This window comes from Bombus vancouverensis, chromosome 4 (assembly GCF_051014615.1).
Source record: "Bombus vancouverensis nearcticus chromosome 4, iyBomVanc1_principal, whole genome shotgun sequence".
NCBI lineage: Eukaryota > Metazoa > Arthropoda > Insecta > Hymenoptera > Apidae > Bombus > Bombus vancouverensis.
In genome coordinates this window covers 11,225,920-11,242,229 of record NC_134914.1, presented here as the reverse complement: position 1 = coordinate 11,242,229, position 16,310 = coordinate 11,225,920, and the positions used below count along the sequence as shown (strand labels likewise).

The 16,310-nt window shown below is 34.1% G+C and overlaps 1 protein-coding gene across 2 annotated transcripts in view; it reads right to left on the bottom strand.

The window, feature by feature from the left end:
• Window positions 1-669: 669 nt before the first annotated feature.
• Window positions 670-16,310, bottom strand: part of Axn (protein axin) — a 30,347-nt gene continuing 14,706 nt past the window's right edge. Inside the window, exons 2-8 of one of the 2 annotated variants that reach the window (XM_033334077.2) lie at window positions 6,267-6,422; window positions 5,283-6,087; window positions 4,772-4,936; window positions 3,724-4,403; window positions 3,298-3,608; window positions 2,857-3,155; window positions 670-2,771 (exon numbers count right to left, since the gene is read on the bottom strand). In XM_033334077.2, coding sequence (XP_033189968.1) covers window positions 2,645-2,771; window positions 2,857-3,155; window positions 3,298-3,608; window positions 3,724-4,403; window positions 4,772-4,936; window positions 5,283-6,087; window positions 6,267-6,354 — 2,475 coding nt within the window. In that variant the 5' untranslated portion in view covers window positions 6,355-6,422 and the 3' untranslated portion in view covers window positions 670-2,644. The remainder of the gene's footprint in view (window positions 2,772-2,856; window positions 3,156-3,297; window positions 3,609-3,723; window positions 4,404-4,771; window positions 4,937-5,282; window positions 6,088-6,266; window positions 6,423-16,310) is intronic. The other variant, XM_033334082.2, reaches the window with a different exon arrangement.

Genomic DNA, 16,310 nt, shown 5'->3' with positions numbered 1-16,310 from the left:
AATAGACATCTCAACTTAAATTTAAAAATAAAGATTTTGATTCCGTTGTCGGTCAAAGACACTTTCTGCCTTTTTATGTAAAGCATACTCTCAGTTGACTGACGCTCGATATTATTAAAATCAGTAAAGCACTTAATCCTGCTTAAAAAATAGGTGGTTTTATTTTGGATTGAAGGTTTTTTAACATCGTGTACCGTGATTTTTGTCTTAAAAATAAATAATACTTATTGATTAAAAAATTGAATTCTAAATATAAATAAGGTAAAAGTTCATAAATATATACTAAAGAAATGCTAAACTAATCCATTAATTTAATCCATCTTTCTTATTTTCTTTGTGAAAATAGAGAAATATTTACACGTTTGAATAATTGTATTAAAAATATATAAAAAATGTAGAGAAATGGATTAAAAATATCAGCCAACCTGTGACCACAAATGGATTACATATTGCTAAAAATAATATAACAAAAAAGGCAAAATAAGGGGATAAGATCTGGTCAATTATTACTTTTCATATAATCTATGCTTTTGTTCTTTTCTTTTCTTTAAACAGATACATGAAACCCCTGTTAATAACTTACTTACTATCTGTAATTAAATTTCACGACTTGATACAAAATTCCCTGATACAGATAAGGAAATCTCTAAAATAATAGAATGCGATAGATCTCATATAATCCAGTGAAAATGGCATTATTATTCTCAATACTTTTGATATACAATAATAATCATTATTAATTAATTAGGTACAGGAACACTTTATCATTCGTAGTATTAATTAAAGATAATCAATTACATACAATAAATTGTTATCAGCCACGGTGCATCGCCTCCAGTCTCGGCGTCATCGATTTTTATTTTCAAAGTAGATACTACATTTTTGTTCTTTCTTTCTTTGCGTCTTCGTTTTGTCAAAAATTTTAAAATCAGTTGTTTTAGGAAGCGAGCGCCTACGACTATTAAGAAATCGAACCAGTATGCGAAGGCCATTCGAGAAGATTTAATCACACGTTCGATTTTTTTATTTTTTCTCTCTCTGGTTTTTCCTCTTTTTTTTGTATTTGTTCTAATTCATTTTCTAACAGAATCATTTAAAGGCAGATAGAGAGAAACAAAAACAAAAAAGTAAGAGTGATTAATACGTAAAGTAAATACGTATTTATCGACGAAATATGTACGTTCGATGTTGAAAAGCAAACGTTCAGAAAGTAACGATGCTGATAATATTCTTTAGCGTTATAACGATTACTAATGATTAAGCTTGCAAAGACTACGATGAAGTTTGAAAAAAAATATATACAAAACGCTCGATGTATCAAATTTATCCTCTCGATATTAGACCCGCTGGTCTCCAATTTAATAAGTATCTCTTAACCTTTTTTTTCCTTAGGCTTACTTCGTCCTTACTGCACTAAAAAGGCACAATTTTTCGCACCTGATAAAACATCGTTACGGTCTAGATACTAATTAATCCTTTTCCACCAAAGTATTTTGTTTCCCCGATGCCAATTGCGTGTTGCGCGTCTATTTCCCAGTATGCGTGTTACGTTTATGCAGGAGCTTATTTTACAATGTCAAATGGGTGATAATGGTGGTACGACAAAACATGATCTGTATCTTTAATATTTTTTTTTCGCGGTATCTTCGAATGCGCGATATATTACGTATATTAAACAGAGCGTGTGTATTTATAATGCACGTAATATATCTCCTTAAAAACTAATTTGTAATAATGTTCTTTCCTATGTAAATCTAGGGTCTATACAGACCTTACTAAGGCGAAACTACGCGGGCCTTTGTACAGTCGTTCGGAAAACTATGGGAAGTCTTTAAGAGGAAGAAATTATTCAATCAATATACAGGGTGTTTCTGATGTTACTGCAGCTTGTCCAAAACGATTGGAGATAACCAAATTGCAATCACGATAGAGTAATCCGTTTCTCTGAAACCTCTGTTACTTGAAATGAGAATGTTGCCTTCGTGAAAATTTCATGTAATCGTAATTTTTTTTTATTGCAATTCGTCCAATTTCATTAGACGTGGTCAAACTGCAATCACTTACTTTTTCTTTTAGTTGATTTCTTTTTGATTATTTTCAGCAAAACCTTTTCTATAAAAGGAAACGCCTATTTATCAAAATCTTACATCGGACGAACCGAAATTATTTACAATCGGACGACATCATGTGTATAGCTTCCGTTGTCAAGTACACAACGGGAAGAAAGAAACAAGTATATATAAAATATTGCTGAACGTTAGAGAAATGATTTTTGTTAAAATTAAAAATGAAGTACCGAAAAAAATGCAAATCCTGTAAGAAATACTATAATTAAGGATAAATGTTCAATAAAATTTATGTATATTTATCTAAAGACGTTTTGTTTTTCTTTTTTTTCTTTTACTTAATAAACATATAACGGTTTTGCTGGTTTAACAGGTTTTTTGTTTTATCGATTAAAAGCACTTGCTCGGTTAACTTAAGCGGAAGAAACCGCTTTAGCAACTCCAATAAACTAACACCGAATATCGCCTTATTGTGGTTTTCTTCTTATAGAATGCTGGTCCTCTTAAATAAAATTAGTTGCGGCACTTGTTCGAAGTTAGCACGTTCTTTTATTCAGAATAATCCTTGTTTCAGTCTATCACTCGAGCGCCTTGACTTGCGCCATAACTTTACCCTCCCATAACGGTAGGACTTCAGAATCGTCAGTTATTTCTTCTTGAATAACCTTCGTATCCAAGTCCTCACACTCGGTTTTAAAGAAATATCTAGAAGAAAAAAGAAAGAAGATATCATCATGCTCAAAGATGTAAAATATCTCAGAAATTTTATAAATAGTGTTACTTTACTTACCGATAGCTGCCTTTCTTAGGAAGGTATTCTTTAAATTGTTTTAAAGTGACATTATGACCAGGAATTTTAGTCCTATAAGGAAACTGTTCGTCACAGAAACTGAACACAACGGTGGTAAAATCTCCAATATCTTGCTTCGTCTTCTTTAACGTTGATTGGTTTGATTGGACATAAGATTGACTTTGCATTGTAGGCTCGTACGACGATTGTTTAGAAATATTAGAATGACGTTGTTTACAACTCGAGCGTGCTCTATCTTCCTCTATTAATCTTCTTCTTGCTTCTTCTAGCTGGGTTGCCTGTATAAAAAAAGAATACACATCTAGAGTTTCGATAAACACTATTAATTTAAAGTATTTAAGATATTGTTGTATTATATATTGATTTATATGTAAGTAATCATCAAAAGCAAGTAACACAGAATTAGATGAAAGTACTTACTGTATGAGGTTGTGGTAAAGGTGGCATTCCTGGATCTGCAACAAAAGGCTGAGCAGGAACACCCCATGTTTCCCTGTTTGTCCTTTCCAAAGAGCCACTGCGAGAACCATACTTCTTCCCATGGCGGCTATGTTTGATATCCGCTTTCTTGTCAGTTTCTTTAAGCCACGATAAAAGACGAATATCTTTGCTAATTGTAGATGGTGGCACGTCACTTACAACACTAACACCACTGTCAGTTAATTCCGTCATAGACTTCTTTGTAGCTGATCTTCTAGTCATGTCTGACCTTCGGAATCTTTGATCATGACCTATAAAAATATGTAGTAGTAATATAATATTGTATAACAAATATATATACATAAATTTGTACATTTTGAATTAGTATATTATTAACGGTATTTTTATATCCATTCTAAAATATACCTTGAAGATATAGGTCTTGTTTATGGAGGGAATCGGCGTAATCTGATGGCACGGATTTAGATTTAGGCAAGTGAGATCCTAGTGAACTCATGGAGCCAGCTCCGACAAGATCGCTGCCTTCTTGAAAATCGTGAATATTACCACTATCTGCTGAAAACGTAGAGAACACGTCCTTTTCTTTTCTCTGTTTGTACGGCCGTGGATAATTGTGCGTAGAACGTCTTCTTTCAGGCGAATGCAGTCTTGGGGATGAGAGTCCAGGAGATCGAGAAGGCGTTAGATCCGACCAAACTCGTGAGACGTGTTGGTCCAAAATCGCTTGATCATTATCCTCTTCTATCATTAACTTTTCTCTCAATGCATCAGCTAGTGCTTTCGGTGCTCCACTTGACATCTCCAATGATGCATCCTTATTAATAGTATCGCTCTCCTGCAAATGCCTATCAAATTTTTCCTGAGATTCTCGTTCACGTTTAACGTTCTCCAACTTTTCAATAAGCACTTGAGCAAATTTTTCTGGTTTCAGAGGACGCATTAGATCACGTGGTACTCGCTGTGTACGAGGGATGATAGTATGATGAGCCAGCGGATCACGATTTAAACTAGCTGAATCTTTAATAGCTCTAGATTGTCTTATATACTGCTTTTTACTTCGTTGTTTACTCATTGACGCTCCATCACTGCAAAGGAAAAATGTTAAAGTAATAACAAACTTTGATAATTATTAAAAAGTGATGAGGTATAAGTATGTTTTCATATTCGTTTTCATTCTAAGGAGAAAAGGTAACAATTCAAGCAATGTTATTTTTATTCCTGTATTGTATAGAAATATTGTAAAACTCAATATCAACGCATTGAATTATCATCTTAAAATAAAATAACAAAAATTCATACACAAAAAGATCATTAAGTAGGATCGAGCATTATTTGTTGAAATCTTGAAATATTTACGGAATTTATTTACACGAAAAATTATAATTTTTATAATAAATAGATTTAGATAATTAGATTTAGATACATATATTAGATAAAACAAAAAAAAACGTACACTGATGAATCGGTGAGAGACATATTGTCTGATTCAGTTCGTGCATCACTGCTCAAGCTTTGAAGTTCTGAATCCTGTCTGGATACTGGGTTGTATGAGGAATATTGAGCGTGCAGTCTGAGTGCGAGCATATGATATGGACTAGTCCCATGTTGTAAATAAATGCTATGAGCGCCACGCAAACATCAAACCAAAATAAAAAAAACAAACAACAGATTGAAAATTGTTTTGGCAAAAATATCACAAATTTTAATATATATAATAAGAAAAGAATTATAATGTTCATATAGTACACTATGCTTTTTTATAATATGTGATATTTTTAGTTACTTTTTATACTTCAGAAATGCTGTGTATATAAAATATTATACATTACAAAACATCACAGAAATCCACACAAACAAGCTCAAGAAAAAAACAGCTAAATAAAGCGTTTAATGCAAATCTAACTTTAAGCATACTATTAATTAATAAATGTTCTAAATAAACAAATTTTAGTCATATAAATTACCCAGCATACGCTTCTGGCTTCGGCCGAAGATCCATCGCCCTAGTTTGTTGAGTAGCCATAAGCATATCTTTGGTCAATCTCAGCTCACCCCTCAATTCCCCAGGCGTTTCACTAGCTGAATGTGAGCTATGTATGGAACTAACAAATTCACTGTCTTCGTGGACAGTGGGCAATAAACTTGGCCCACAAGAAACAGACATCTCTCGACTGGATCCTGAACTAGGACATCCACCAGAATCCGGGTTTTGGCAGGATTGAACGTATTGAAGATACATATCGGATCGAAGAAAGTTTGGATATGTAGTCTCATTAATGAGACGCTCAACTTCCAACTGTACAGCATCAAATACTTTTTCGTCCACCCGCCCTTCTTTAACCCGACGATTAGCCTCCTTTCGTACATCTTCAGGTATAGCTAACTGCGACTTGAGGAAGAACTTTCTGTAGATAAGTTTAACCAATTGATTTATCCTTTCAGGATCATCTTGTTCCTTGAGGCCCTCACAGGCGAACCAGAAATTAAGAGGATTTGCATGAGGTCTGCCTTCTTGATCCAGATATTTTCTGAACAATTCCAAGCCCACTGGATCCTGCAGCAAAGAATGCAGGTTCCTGGCCCACCGCAAGCAAGCAGGTGGCGAATCACTTTCCATAGTTGTCGTACTACAGCAACCTTCCGGTTCAAATCCCAAAGGTGCCGAAGCATCGCAACCTGCAGCTATTGGTGTTGTAAGAGAAGAACGCCTAGGGGTCAGAGTTGGACTCTGTGGACGGACCCTGCTGATGTAGTTTCCTGTTTCCTCTCCTAAAATGTACATAAGAAATTAATAACTTATAAAATATCACATAATATTTTTGAAATGTCAGGTACAACAAAACAATATAAAATATTTGTATTAACTTTTGATAATTTCTGTTTATTTTATTGGTACAATATGAAACTTCAGATTTAACAATTGACAAATAATATGTATAACATCTTACCAGGCACTGGTGGCCGTGGAGAGTTTTCATTGAAGCAACGTGCTTCGTTCTGTCGAGATCCACTCATCCTATCTATTATGGCCTTCATGTATTATTTTACGCTCTATATTTAATTTAGGCCCACGACGCCTCTTAGTAGACATGGTTAAACCAAACCTAGAACAAAAATAATAATCTTTTATATTTTTCTCAACAAATAATAATTTTAGACATATGTTTGTTAACATGTAAACATGTTTATAAAAATGTTTTATAAAACTAACATTTTCAAATATATTTGTATCTCATGAGAAAGAAGTTATTTAGAAATTATTGATTCAACAAGTGTTTCAATATATCTATTTTATATTAGTATAATTAGTATAAATTTCTGTATTTTGTCTGCTATATCAGATTTTGGTTTACATAAAATATTGTACATTTGGATGTATAGTAATATACATTGAGGAAAGTATATTCTGGATTCAGAATACTTGAACAAAAGCTCCGAGCTAGGGATGCTGGATGGATCGATCAAGCCCTGTGGTGAGTCATATACCAATTAAGCACCTAAGGATGGTTTTCCTATCCAGAAGAACTCTAAGGGCGGTGCCTGACAGAAAAACCGTAGGGTAGCTCTTGGCAGTCTGCGCATTGAGAGATACCTCTCTATACATCCCTATTGGTCCGCGCAGAACATTTGTGTGGTATTGATCGACAAAAATTATAACGCAATCCATTGAACACTATAGTCAACCCCAAATCCAACTCACTTTTCAAAATAAAACTCACATTAGAGCAGAATTTTATTTTGACAGGGTGGATAGATATTAATAGCTCTATAGAATAAGGTATCCTATACAAAGAAAAGACTATTATATTCCTAAGGTTCTGGCTTTTGTTATGATGAGCTATAGAAATATGATTTCATAAGTCTCCCATTACAACCACATCTATATTATGCTTGTATTTATATGAAGAGCAAGAAAGATATTACTAACTAATAATTCAAATTATTAAAACTGATAATTTTTAAAAATTTAAGCTAATAACTACAATGGTATAATAAATAGTACATAAAATTATCTCTTTTAAACACTCATATATAAAACTTTATGATATTTATAAAAGTAGCAATTCCAACTTAATAACTCTGAACTTTTATATTTATATCTAAATCATGCACAACTTCTCTCTTTTTAGTTCTCAAAGTTGTGAAATATGAATAAATGTTTATCATAATTTTCTATATCAATTGACTAAAACTTAAATGAGAATACATTATACATTTAGCTAATCAAAAGTATGAAATATATAATATAGGAATACACATAGTGCACGTAAATAAATCTATGATACACAAAAACTCTACACGCAACGATAGGATCTTGATCTCTACCTGGGTAAATGGGAAAATATGAAATGAAAAGCTGTCATAATGAATCATCTCACTTCAGTGCACATTTACCTGCGTTAAGGGATGAAAAGAAATGTACATACCATTTTGCTCACACTTTTTTGGAATTGACCTTGGAAACCCTATAGCCTTATAAAATCTATTATGATCTGTAGAATTATATTGACCTAGACACAAGTGCCTTCTAACTCCTTTTGTTATAGAACAGAATGAACATGCGATACCACTGTTGACGCGTCTCTAGGCAAACTGAGCTAAGGCTGCGTCCTGACCAGGACTGACGCCACAGTCAGGAAGGGTGGAGTAGGGATACAATGTCTGATCTTGTCAGATTGGAAACCGCACGGTTCTGATATTTCTATTCTGAACAAAAATATAAGTAATCCTACTAGATAGGTAATACTAATATTAGAAAATGATATTAGTTCTAGCTCGAAAACTTATATTCTTTTAAGCAGATATAAATGTGTACATTTTTGAACTATTATTTCCTTCAACAAGTAACTATGATTAATTGTTATATGCAGAAATAATATATCAAACTTTTATGCTTTCCAAATAGTATGTTATTTCTTATATTATATTATATATTATATTGCCTCTTATATTAGATCATAAAAGTTTGTAAAAAATATTTGCTTATTTATAAACTCACACTGCACATTTAAATATCATACGTTGGCTTTACAAAAATTAAAAAAAGAAAAAAAAAGAAAGAAATAGAAATTAAAATAACTAGAGATAGTATGTTGTAATGCATATTTATCTCATTATTGTTCTATAGAACATTTCCAATTATGTAATTAATAATTAATAATTTTGTAAATATAAAAGAAATAAAAAATCATAATATAAATTACAAGTACCGTTGATTTTTATATGTTACTTATTGAGAACTAATTTAGTGTTTATATTAGTTTATACTAGAAAAATCCAGCACCTTGCTAAATTAATTTATAATAACAGCCCAAAAATGTTACAAAAAAATTGCATTATCAAATAAATAAAAGCAATGTCTAAAACACAATAAGTTAACTCAACACTGCACAAAAAAGAAAGATAGGATATTTCTTTCAACCACCTGTAACAGCAACCACAGGGTCGACTAAAAAACCGTTACTTTATTAACGACCTTTTGTTTTTTTATTTTATAGTAGTAGATGTGACTAGTAGATAGATAGTACTAAGTTGATGTGATATAAATCATTTCAATTTTTAATAAAACTATGAAGTAAATTGCTTTTAATTCTATTTAGATATTTAAAATATACTTTATACAAAATAAAACAATTTTCTACTTTCAAAATATTACGGATATTAAAAAGATAATCAATCAATAAAAATACTGATTGACTGATTTTTTAATTAAAATTCCTATTAGATCTTTTCAAAATCACGTGTGACCGTATTTTCAAAAGAATATCGATTTAGGGCTAATACTTATGTACACATACAATTATCGACAAATCAGATTTCTACGAAACTAGTAATTTTTAACTTCAATGATTAACGATGTTTTTCACATATCTTCTACTTTGTGACATATTCATAAAATTGTAATAAAACAATTATAGTGAAGTAAAAGTGAATTAAATTGTTAAAAAGAGGAAAGAATAATTTTGTTTTATAATCAAAGTAAAAACATAGAAAAGCCCTTGAAAACTCAATTTTCTCGTTAAAGATATAATCGTACAACTTTAAAAATGATAAATTTAAAGTGAGACTTCATCATTGTCAATGTGACAAACTCTGGTAAGGTGAACTTGGAACTTTTCCGATCTTTTAAAGAGAAGTACTTCTTCGTTAATCACTACACGAACATTTGAAATATAAATTCAAGGGTGATTCACCATTCAATGTAGGATACTTCATTAAAATCTTCAATTTTAATAATGACCAAAGTGTGAGAATAATCATTCCAGCCTATGCCTTATATATACTTCCCTAATATCTTCTTCATTTTCTACTTGCTTAATGATGTCCGTCGTTATAATTATTCGAAGCGCAGCACCGTGAGATATAATTATATGTCGAAAGAAATGCGTCGCGTGCATGAAGAACTATTAGGGCTGTTGCCTATAACGTCGAAGATTTTTAGGCGCGGTGAAAAGGTTCGCTGAACTTTAATTTCAAATAGAGGCTAAATCTTTCTCCCTTCGGCTTTTCAATACCTTTCGGGTATCGAGACTATTGTTTCAATGTTTGAATAGATATGAGGATTTTAGCACTTGAAGTATTCACTTTTCTTCTCTTTCATTATCTTTTATTTATCAAAATCATACTAATGTTTAATTATATATCATTGTTTCAATTGTACAACTGAAATATCCAAAGTACTTACATATAATTATAAAATATGTATATTTTTTGTTTATACTTTTTTTTGAAAATACAACTTTTTAATAAAAATTTACTTTAAGATAATTCTTATTTTTTGAAAGTAGCAATAATTGTTTGGAACAAATTTATTACATAAATATGTTTAATTAAAATTTGCATGTTTATTGTATATGTATAGTTGAATCGAATTCCCTATAGGTGAAAGTCGTCGACCCGGAGAATGTACAAAAGCCATCTGGACACGATAGGAACAAGATTCATCTCCGAATGACACGCTATATACTCTTTTCGCTTGGTCGGTAAATGCTAGGATCGGTGTTACCCCGCATACCAAACGGTTTGATATCGACGAACAAAACGCTATGGATCTATAGAAGAAAGTATTCCGAAGATATTGAAATTTTTTCGAGCGTACAAAGATGTATCAACCGTATGGAATTTAAATCCTGTTTCCCACTCGCATTGCATCTTATTCGTCCGAAAATATTTCTCGGTTTTCTTGAGAATGCTGAAATATTGAAACCCACAATACCGTGATTTTTGCAACGGTATTTCAATGATCTCATTCCACACGCTTCATACTTCTTCTTTTACGCAACTTTCATATAAATCGTGAGTATCATTTCTCTGAATAAAATAAAATTTATTTATTATGTTAGTTACATGTTCTAATACAATATATATGTTATTTTACAGTGATTATTCTGTTATTAATACTGATATTACATTATACTATCAAGATATATCGTATAAATTGCAATTGCAAATAACAGCTGATTCTGTTTACAAAAAATTGTAGTTGAATCTACAAAATACGATGATAAATAAAGTCCAGCGAGTTTCCATATTACTATTAATTATCAATTTTTCAAGCTATCGGTGATCAAAATTAAACACGCGCATATCGAATTCGAATACATTGCATTGCACAGTCTTTTTACGCAGTTTACCGTGGCGCGTATACGCTTCAAACTTTTATCCAACTTTTATATACCGGGTGGTCAAAATTATCCTTCTTCCACTGCAGGTAAAGTAACCAATCATTATACCTCATCATCTTTACACTTAAATTTTATGCTTCAAAATTATGTCAAATGACAATTTGCTACTGAACGCAATTTAAAAAGCATTGCAAAATTCTCATTGGATATATACATTGAACATATTATTAAATATGAATCGTAAAAGCGAATCAAAAATAAAAGAGAAATAAATAATATCCCATAACATTCTTTGGAATGCGTTAATATTTTTTAAAGACGGTAATATTTATCTCTCGCGGCGAAAAAGAGATCGAAGAAATGACAAGTATTTCGAAGTCACCGGTTAGATGACGAGGCGAGGGAAGGGCCCTAGCTTTCAAAGAGCGTGGCTCGCCGAGCGAGGCGTTCCGAAAACCTGTAATTACGGACCCGACGTACATCAAGCGGTGCCGCCAGCCGCCAGCCACCAGCCGGCGAGGTCTGTGTCTTCCGTCTCCCTTTTTGCCTTTTTCTCTCCTTCATCGCTTTCCTCGTCTTCCCTCTGCCTTTACCTGCGGCCGTCCCGTTCGTGCCTCTTTCTTTCTTCCTAACCTCTTCATCCTTGTCCGGTACACGTTTGCTCGTTCACTCTTCCGTTTTCTTTTCTCTTTTGTCTTCTCTTTCGTTCTTTCTGTCCACTTTGAGCGGCCTCCCGCTTCGACTCCGACAGCGGTCCACCTTATTTGACCCTTCCCCCCTATACGCGTCCAAAGGACTCTCCGATTCCTCTTTTATTTTACCCTCTTACTTTACTTACTTACTCACTCTCGGTTTCTTTCTGCCTCTCCACCGTTTCTTCATCGTCTCTTTCTTTTTATCCGTCTCTCTTCTCTGCCCTTCTCTTACTTCTCTTCTTTTTCACATCTTAGATTGCTATGTCGGCAATCGCGCGGCTCGCTACTTGGAATTATCCGAAAAACAGAGTACAGCAGGAAGGAAAGAACGAATGGAGAGGGGGAAAGGGAGAAGAGACGATGAGCGACATTTCTCGTCTCTTCTTTCCTCGTTTCTCTTCTTTCTTTGTTTCATTTTCCTCCTCAGCCACGCTTCTTTTTCTTGCCTGCCGTCCCGTCACCTTTGATTTCGTTGCAAGGTTCGTGCACCGAAATTCCACGAATTTTCTCTGGTCCTCCTTGGTACCTTGCGATGCCTTCCGCAACTTTTCGTCGCTCCGTCGGTAACGTTGGTACCAACGCAATACTAAAGATGTAGTATTTCATGCATTCGATCATTTCTCGAGAAAAAAGATCTGCCGCGTTTAAAAGGGACAGGCTTTTGAAAGATATTAGCAGAGTTTAATAAGATACCGGCAAATTGAAATGATTGGTTGGAAAAGCAGAAGCGCAAAGAAATCTGAGTACGGCACTGGGCAATCCGAAGCTCCTCAAACGAGAAAAGCACACACGGCGCCCATTCAGCTAACCCTTTCAGGCTCTCTCTCGTTCCTTCTCGGTACCTGTAAGTTTTCTACCAACCCACCCAGTCATCCTCCTCATGCGTCACCTTCTTCCTCCTTCTTCCACCTTCGGGTTTCTCTAGCTATGTGCTTCGACCTCGGGTAAAAATCTCTTTTACGCGCTCAACCGAGGAACTCTGTCTCAGACGACTCTATGCTTTTCTTACGACCACCATTTAAATTTCCACATGGCTTTACAGAGTATAATTCGAATTTTTTATCTTTCTCGACATTTTCGTTCGTCCTTCCTCCGGTCGACCTTCGTTCTTTCCATGCAGCAGTTACAAAACTTTCGTTAACACGGCCGCGAACAGATTTCTCCCACCATTCCGATGAAATTTTATGAAAACATTTCGGAAAAGAGAGAATTCGAAAAATAGAATGAATTAAAAACGTATCGGGAAAGGTTGATATATTTTACTCGACTGTGAGAAAATGTACGATGATATCTGATGCTCTACGAATTATGTTCTACTTTTTCTTTTTTTCCATCATACTAGTATTATTAGAGTACAAAATATGTACAATTAAAATTAAAATGTAATATAATTAATGCTTATATTGGCAAAATTACTAAAAGATTAATTTATTAAATTAAGCTGACCAAAGGATTGTGTAATTCAAAAATTTTGACTTTTAATTTCTAATATCTATAACACTAATTACAATTGACAATAAAAATCCAGTTAGTTCTATGGATAGCACTTAATACCGAAGAATTGTGATCAAAAGTGAAAAAAAGACAAAGGAACGTGAAATGCAGCTTGTAATTTTTACTTTCAAAAATCATTAGCAAAATTTTTGTTATAGATAACAAGTGAGGTAGAGTACGTTGAGCGGAGTGCCTACGTTGCCACTCTAGACCCTCACGTTGATTCGTTAGCTTTTTGCCTCCACGAGCTAAGGGAAACCAGAAATTAATTTGGGAGCTCGTCATTACGACTAAATAAAACGTCCGTTAGAAGCACTAACGCGTTTCAGAAATCATGTAACGTGTCTCGAACAAGATTAAGAATCAATCATGTTCAGAAAACACGCAAAGAGATTCGCGAGTTTTATGCTTATTTGCAAGTTTTTTGGCGGGTGACATTTTGCTTTCGTTTCTTTAAACTAAACCACTTTCGCTATTTAAATGACTCAAATTACCGCGAGACTTTCATAAAACGAGTAGAAATAAAAATTCATGTAAAATAAAGATTCACATAAAATAAATTCAATATGAGTATATAATTTCATTTCCAAGTAAGCTTTCCCATCTATCAATCTATGAAATTCATGCCCCAGACATCGAATGTCAATAGGATCGGTACGTCAGGGTTGCTCAGTAATCAACATCCAGTAAAGAAGCGGGATCTCTTTATCAACAGAATCTAGAGGCATGTCTCGACAATAACTCGGAAAGGTGCATTAATTTCAATTCCTATCTCATACCGACGCACATTGACTCCCTTTAAGACTAAGATTAGAAAAAAATCATTCATGCAACCTAACCTTAAATCATGCAAAGTTTCAAGAGCAGATCGTAGATACGACACATTGTAATGTCCAACGTGTATATGACTTCTCAGAAGTGTTAGGCACTGTGTATGTCTTATTACTGAGTATCTAGTCCAATTATGGATTGACAATTAAATAATGAAAGCACTGTTATCAATATTGGGACGGCAATGATCCCAATCAGTCAACGTTTCAAGAGCAGATCGTAGGACATATGATACTGTCCAATGTATATATGACTTTCCAGAAGTGTTAGGCATTGTATATCTTAGTATCGAGTATGTATACGATTATGGATTATCAATTAAATAATGAAAGCAATGTTATCAATGTTGAAACGGAAATGATCCCGATCAGGCCATAAACACGGCTTCTAAAGTCTTTTGAAGTACCGACAAGGATTTGTTGGTGAAAGACCGAGCGGAAACGGTCAAAGGCGTGTCACCGTTATCGCCAGATGACTTTATGTAGTGGTATTATGCCTCGCGAGCTGCGAATCTTTCAAAGAAACTTCTAAGGGACCGCTCGGCCGGCAGCTACACCGACCGTCGGTCGTCGACCGTCACGACCGCTGCGACCGTCGACCGCCGACCCTCGACCATCGACTTAGGAGAATGTTCACTGACGTGTCAAGATTCCTCGTCGCCCCGCCTTTCTCTTCTCAATTCCGATTGACCTTCATTCACCTCCCCTCTCCCTCTCCTCACAATTAAGTATGTGCTTTAGATTATTCCGACCAGACAGATTATTTCGAGTCGGCAAATTTTTTAGTTTTAATCGAAGACAAAACGAAACATCCTTTTTCTAACCTTAAAATGCCCCGTTGTGAATGAGGAATTCTTTGTATCAAACGGATTGTATATGAAATTGTACATTATTTAAAATTTGGAAGTGATTTCCTGTTTTGGAGTAGAACAATGAAAATGGTTATATCAATGTCTTTTTAATAGTTGAGATTACACAAATACTCGCGAAATTAATATTTAGTAGGAATACATTGTGAGAAAGAGAAAACTTGCGGTTGCATATTTAGAAAATAAGGCAGGATTAAATTTTAGAGTAAATTTAATATGAAAAATTAAAAAATGTAGCTTTTTTTATTCAGGTGTACATTTTTTATCTTTGTCTCTGAATAGTATAATAAAATCAGTTGAATAACTGGACCTTAGTAAACAAAGTACAAATGGAGTGCGCGCGTTTATAGCGGGTCGTTTGGCGCCATTTTATTGCTAACATTATAAAGCTATTTTAAATAATAATACCTTGTTTTCGGAACGATACATCGATATATTTTCTTCAACGGATCCTTTTCGTATTCACTTTCTGTGAAATGTATCTTATACATTTTAATTAGTATGCATCCGAAACAACCACTTGTTTGTGTCACTCGAACAGTTCACGTGTTACGCGTAAACATCACCCGTGCCAAAATGAAACTGCCCATAATTGTACGTTGCATCCAATATCTTAATAAAGTGCCCATGGAAAAATCATACTGAAATTTGTCACGCACAATTTCGGATTCGAAAGTTCGTTTTTATCGCGAACGACATCTGACAGGATGACGGAGAAAAGTCAGTTTCACACACCCGCTTCGAGCAATCGGACAGGAACTAGTTTTCAAATGATTACACTGTGCATAGGAAGTCTTAAGAACGGAATCGTCCAGACAAAAACATTCGAATCTCGAAGCACTCGTGTTTTTGATAGTTCGCTTTAATGTGTTTCCGCACTTATCTTCGCTTTGTTTATGCTTGTATATTTTACCGCGTAAGTAAGACGATACATGAAAACAGTATGCCACTGCCGTGTAACTAAGAGCTAAGCCAAATCTGCTTTATTTCTATGAAAGTTGATTAAGTTTTATCATACGTAACGTAAATCACAGCACTGAACACTATTCGCAAGCATCGATAAGAAATTGAAGACTGAGCCGCGTATGGTCGGTGAAAAATCACAAAGCTTCCGTTGGATGAATCGTTCGTAAGAATCGTGCCTGTGTTTCCAAAACATTTTCATCTGAATGAAACCCATAAAACGTGCCACGCATGGCTCTCGCAAAATATCGAGTTTATGTTTTGGAGCAGACTCGTAAATCGTGCCTGTGTTAACATCGTTGACATTACTAACTGTTTCGATTTTTCTTCAACGTATACGAGCCATTAAACGAATAAACCTTTATCCGAAGCGAACAACGCTTTTTACACAGACGTACATATTACTCCCATAATCCTCCTCGGATACGATATTTTTATAATCCATACGATAAACTGCTTTCAAATTGTGTTCTTTGCATAACACAGAATTAAGAACTCTATTAAGATTATATGAAG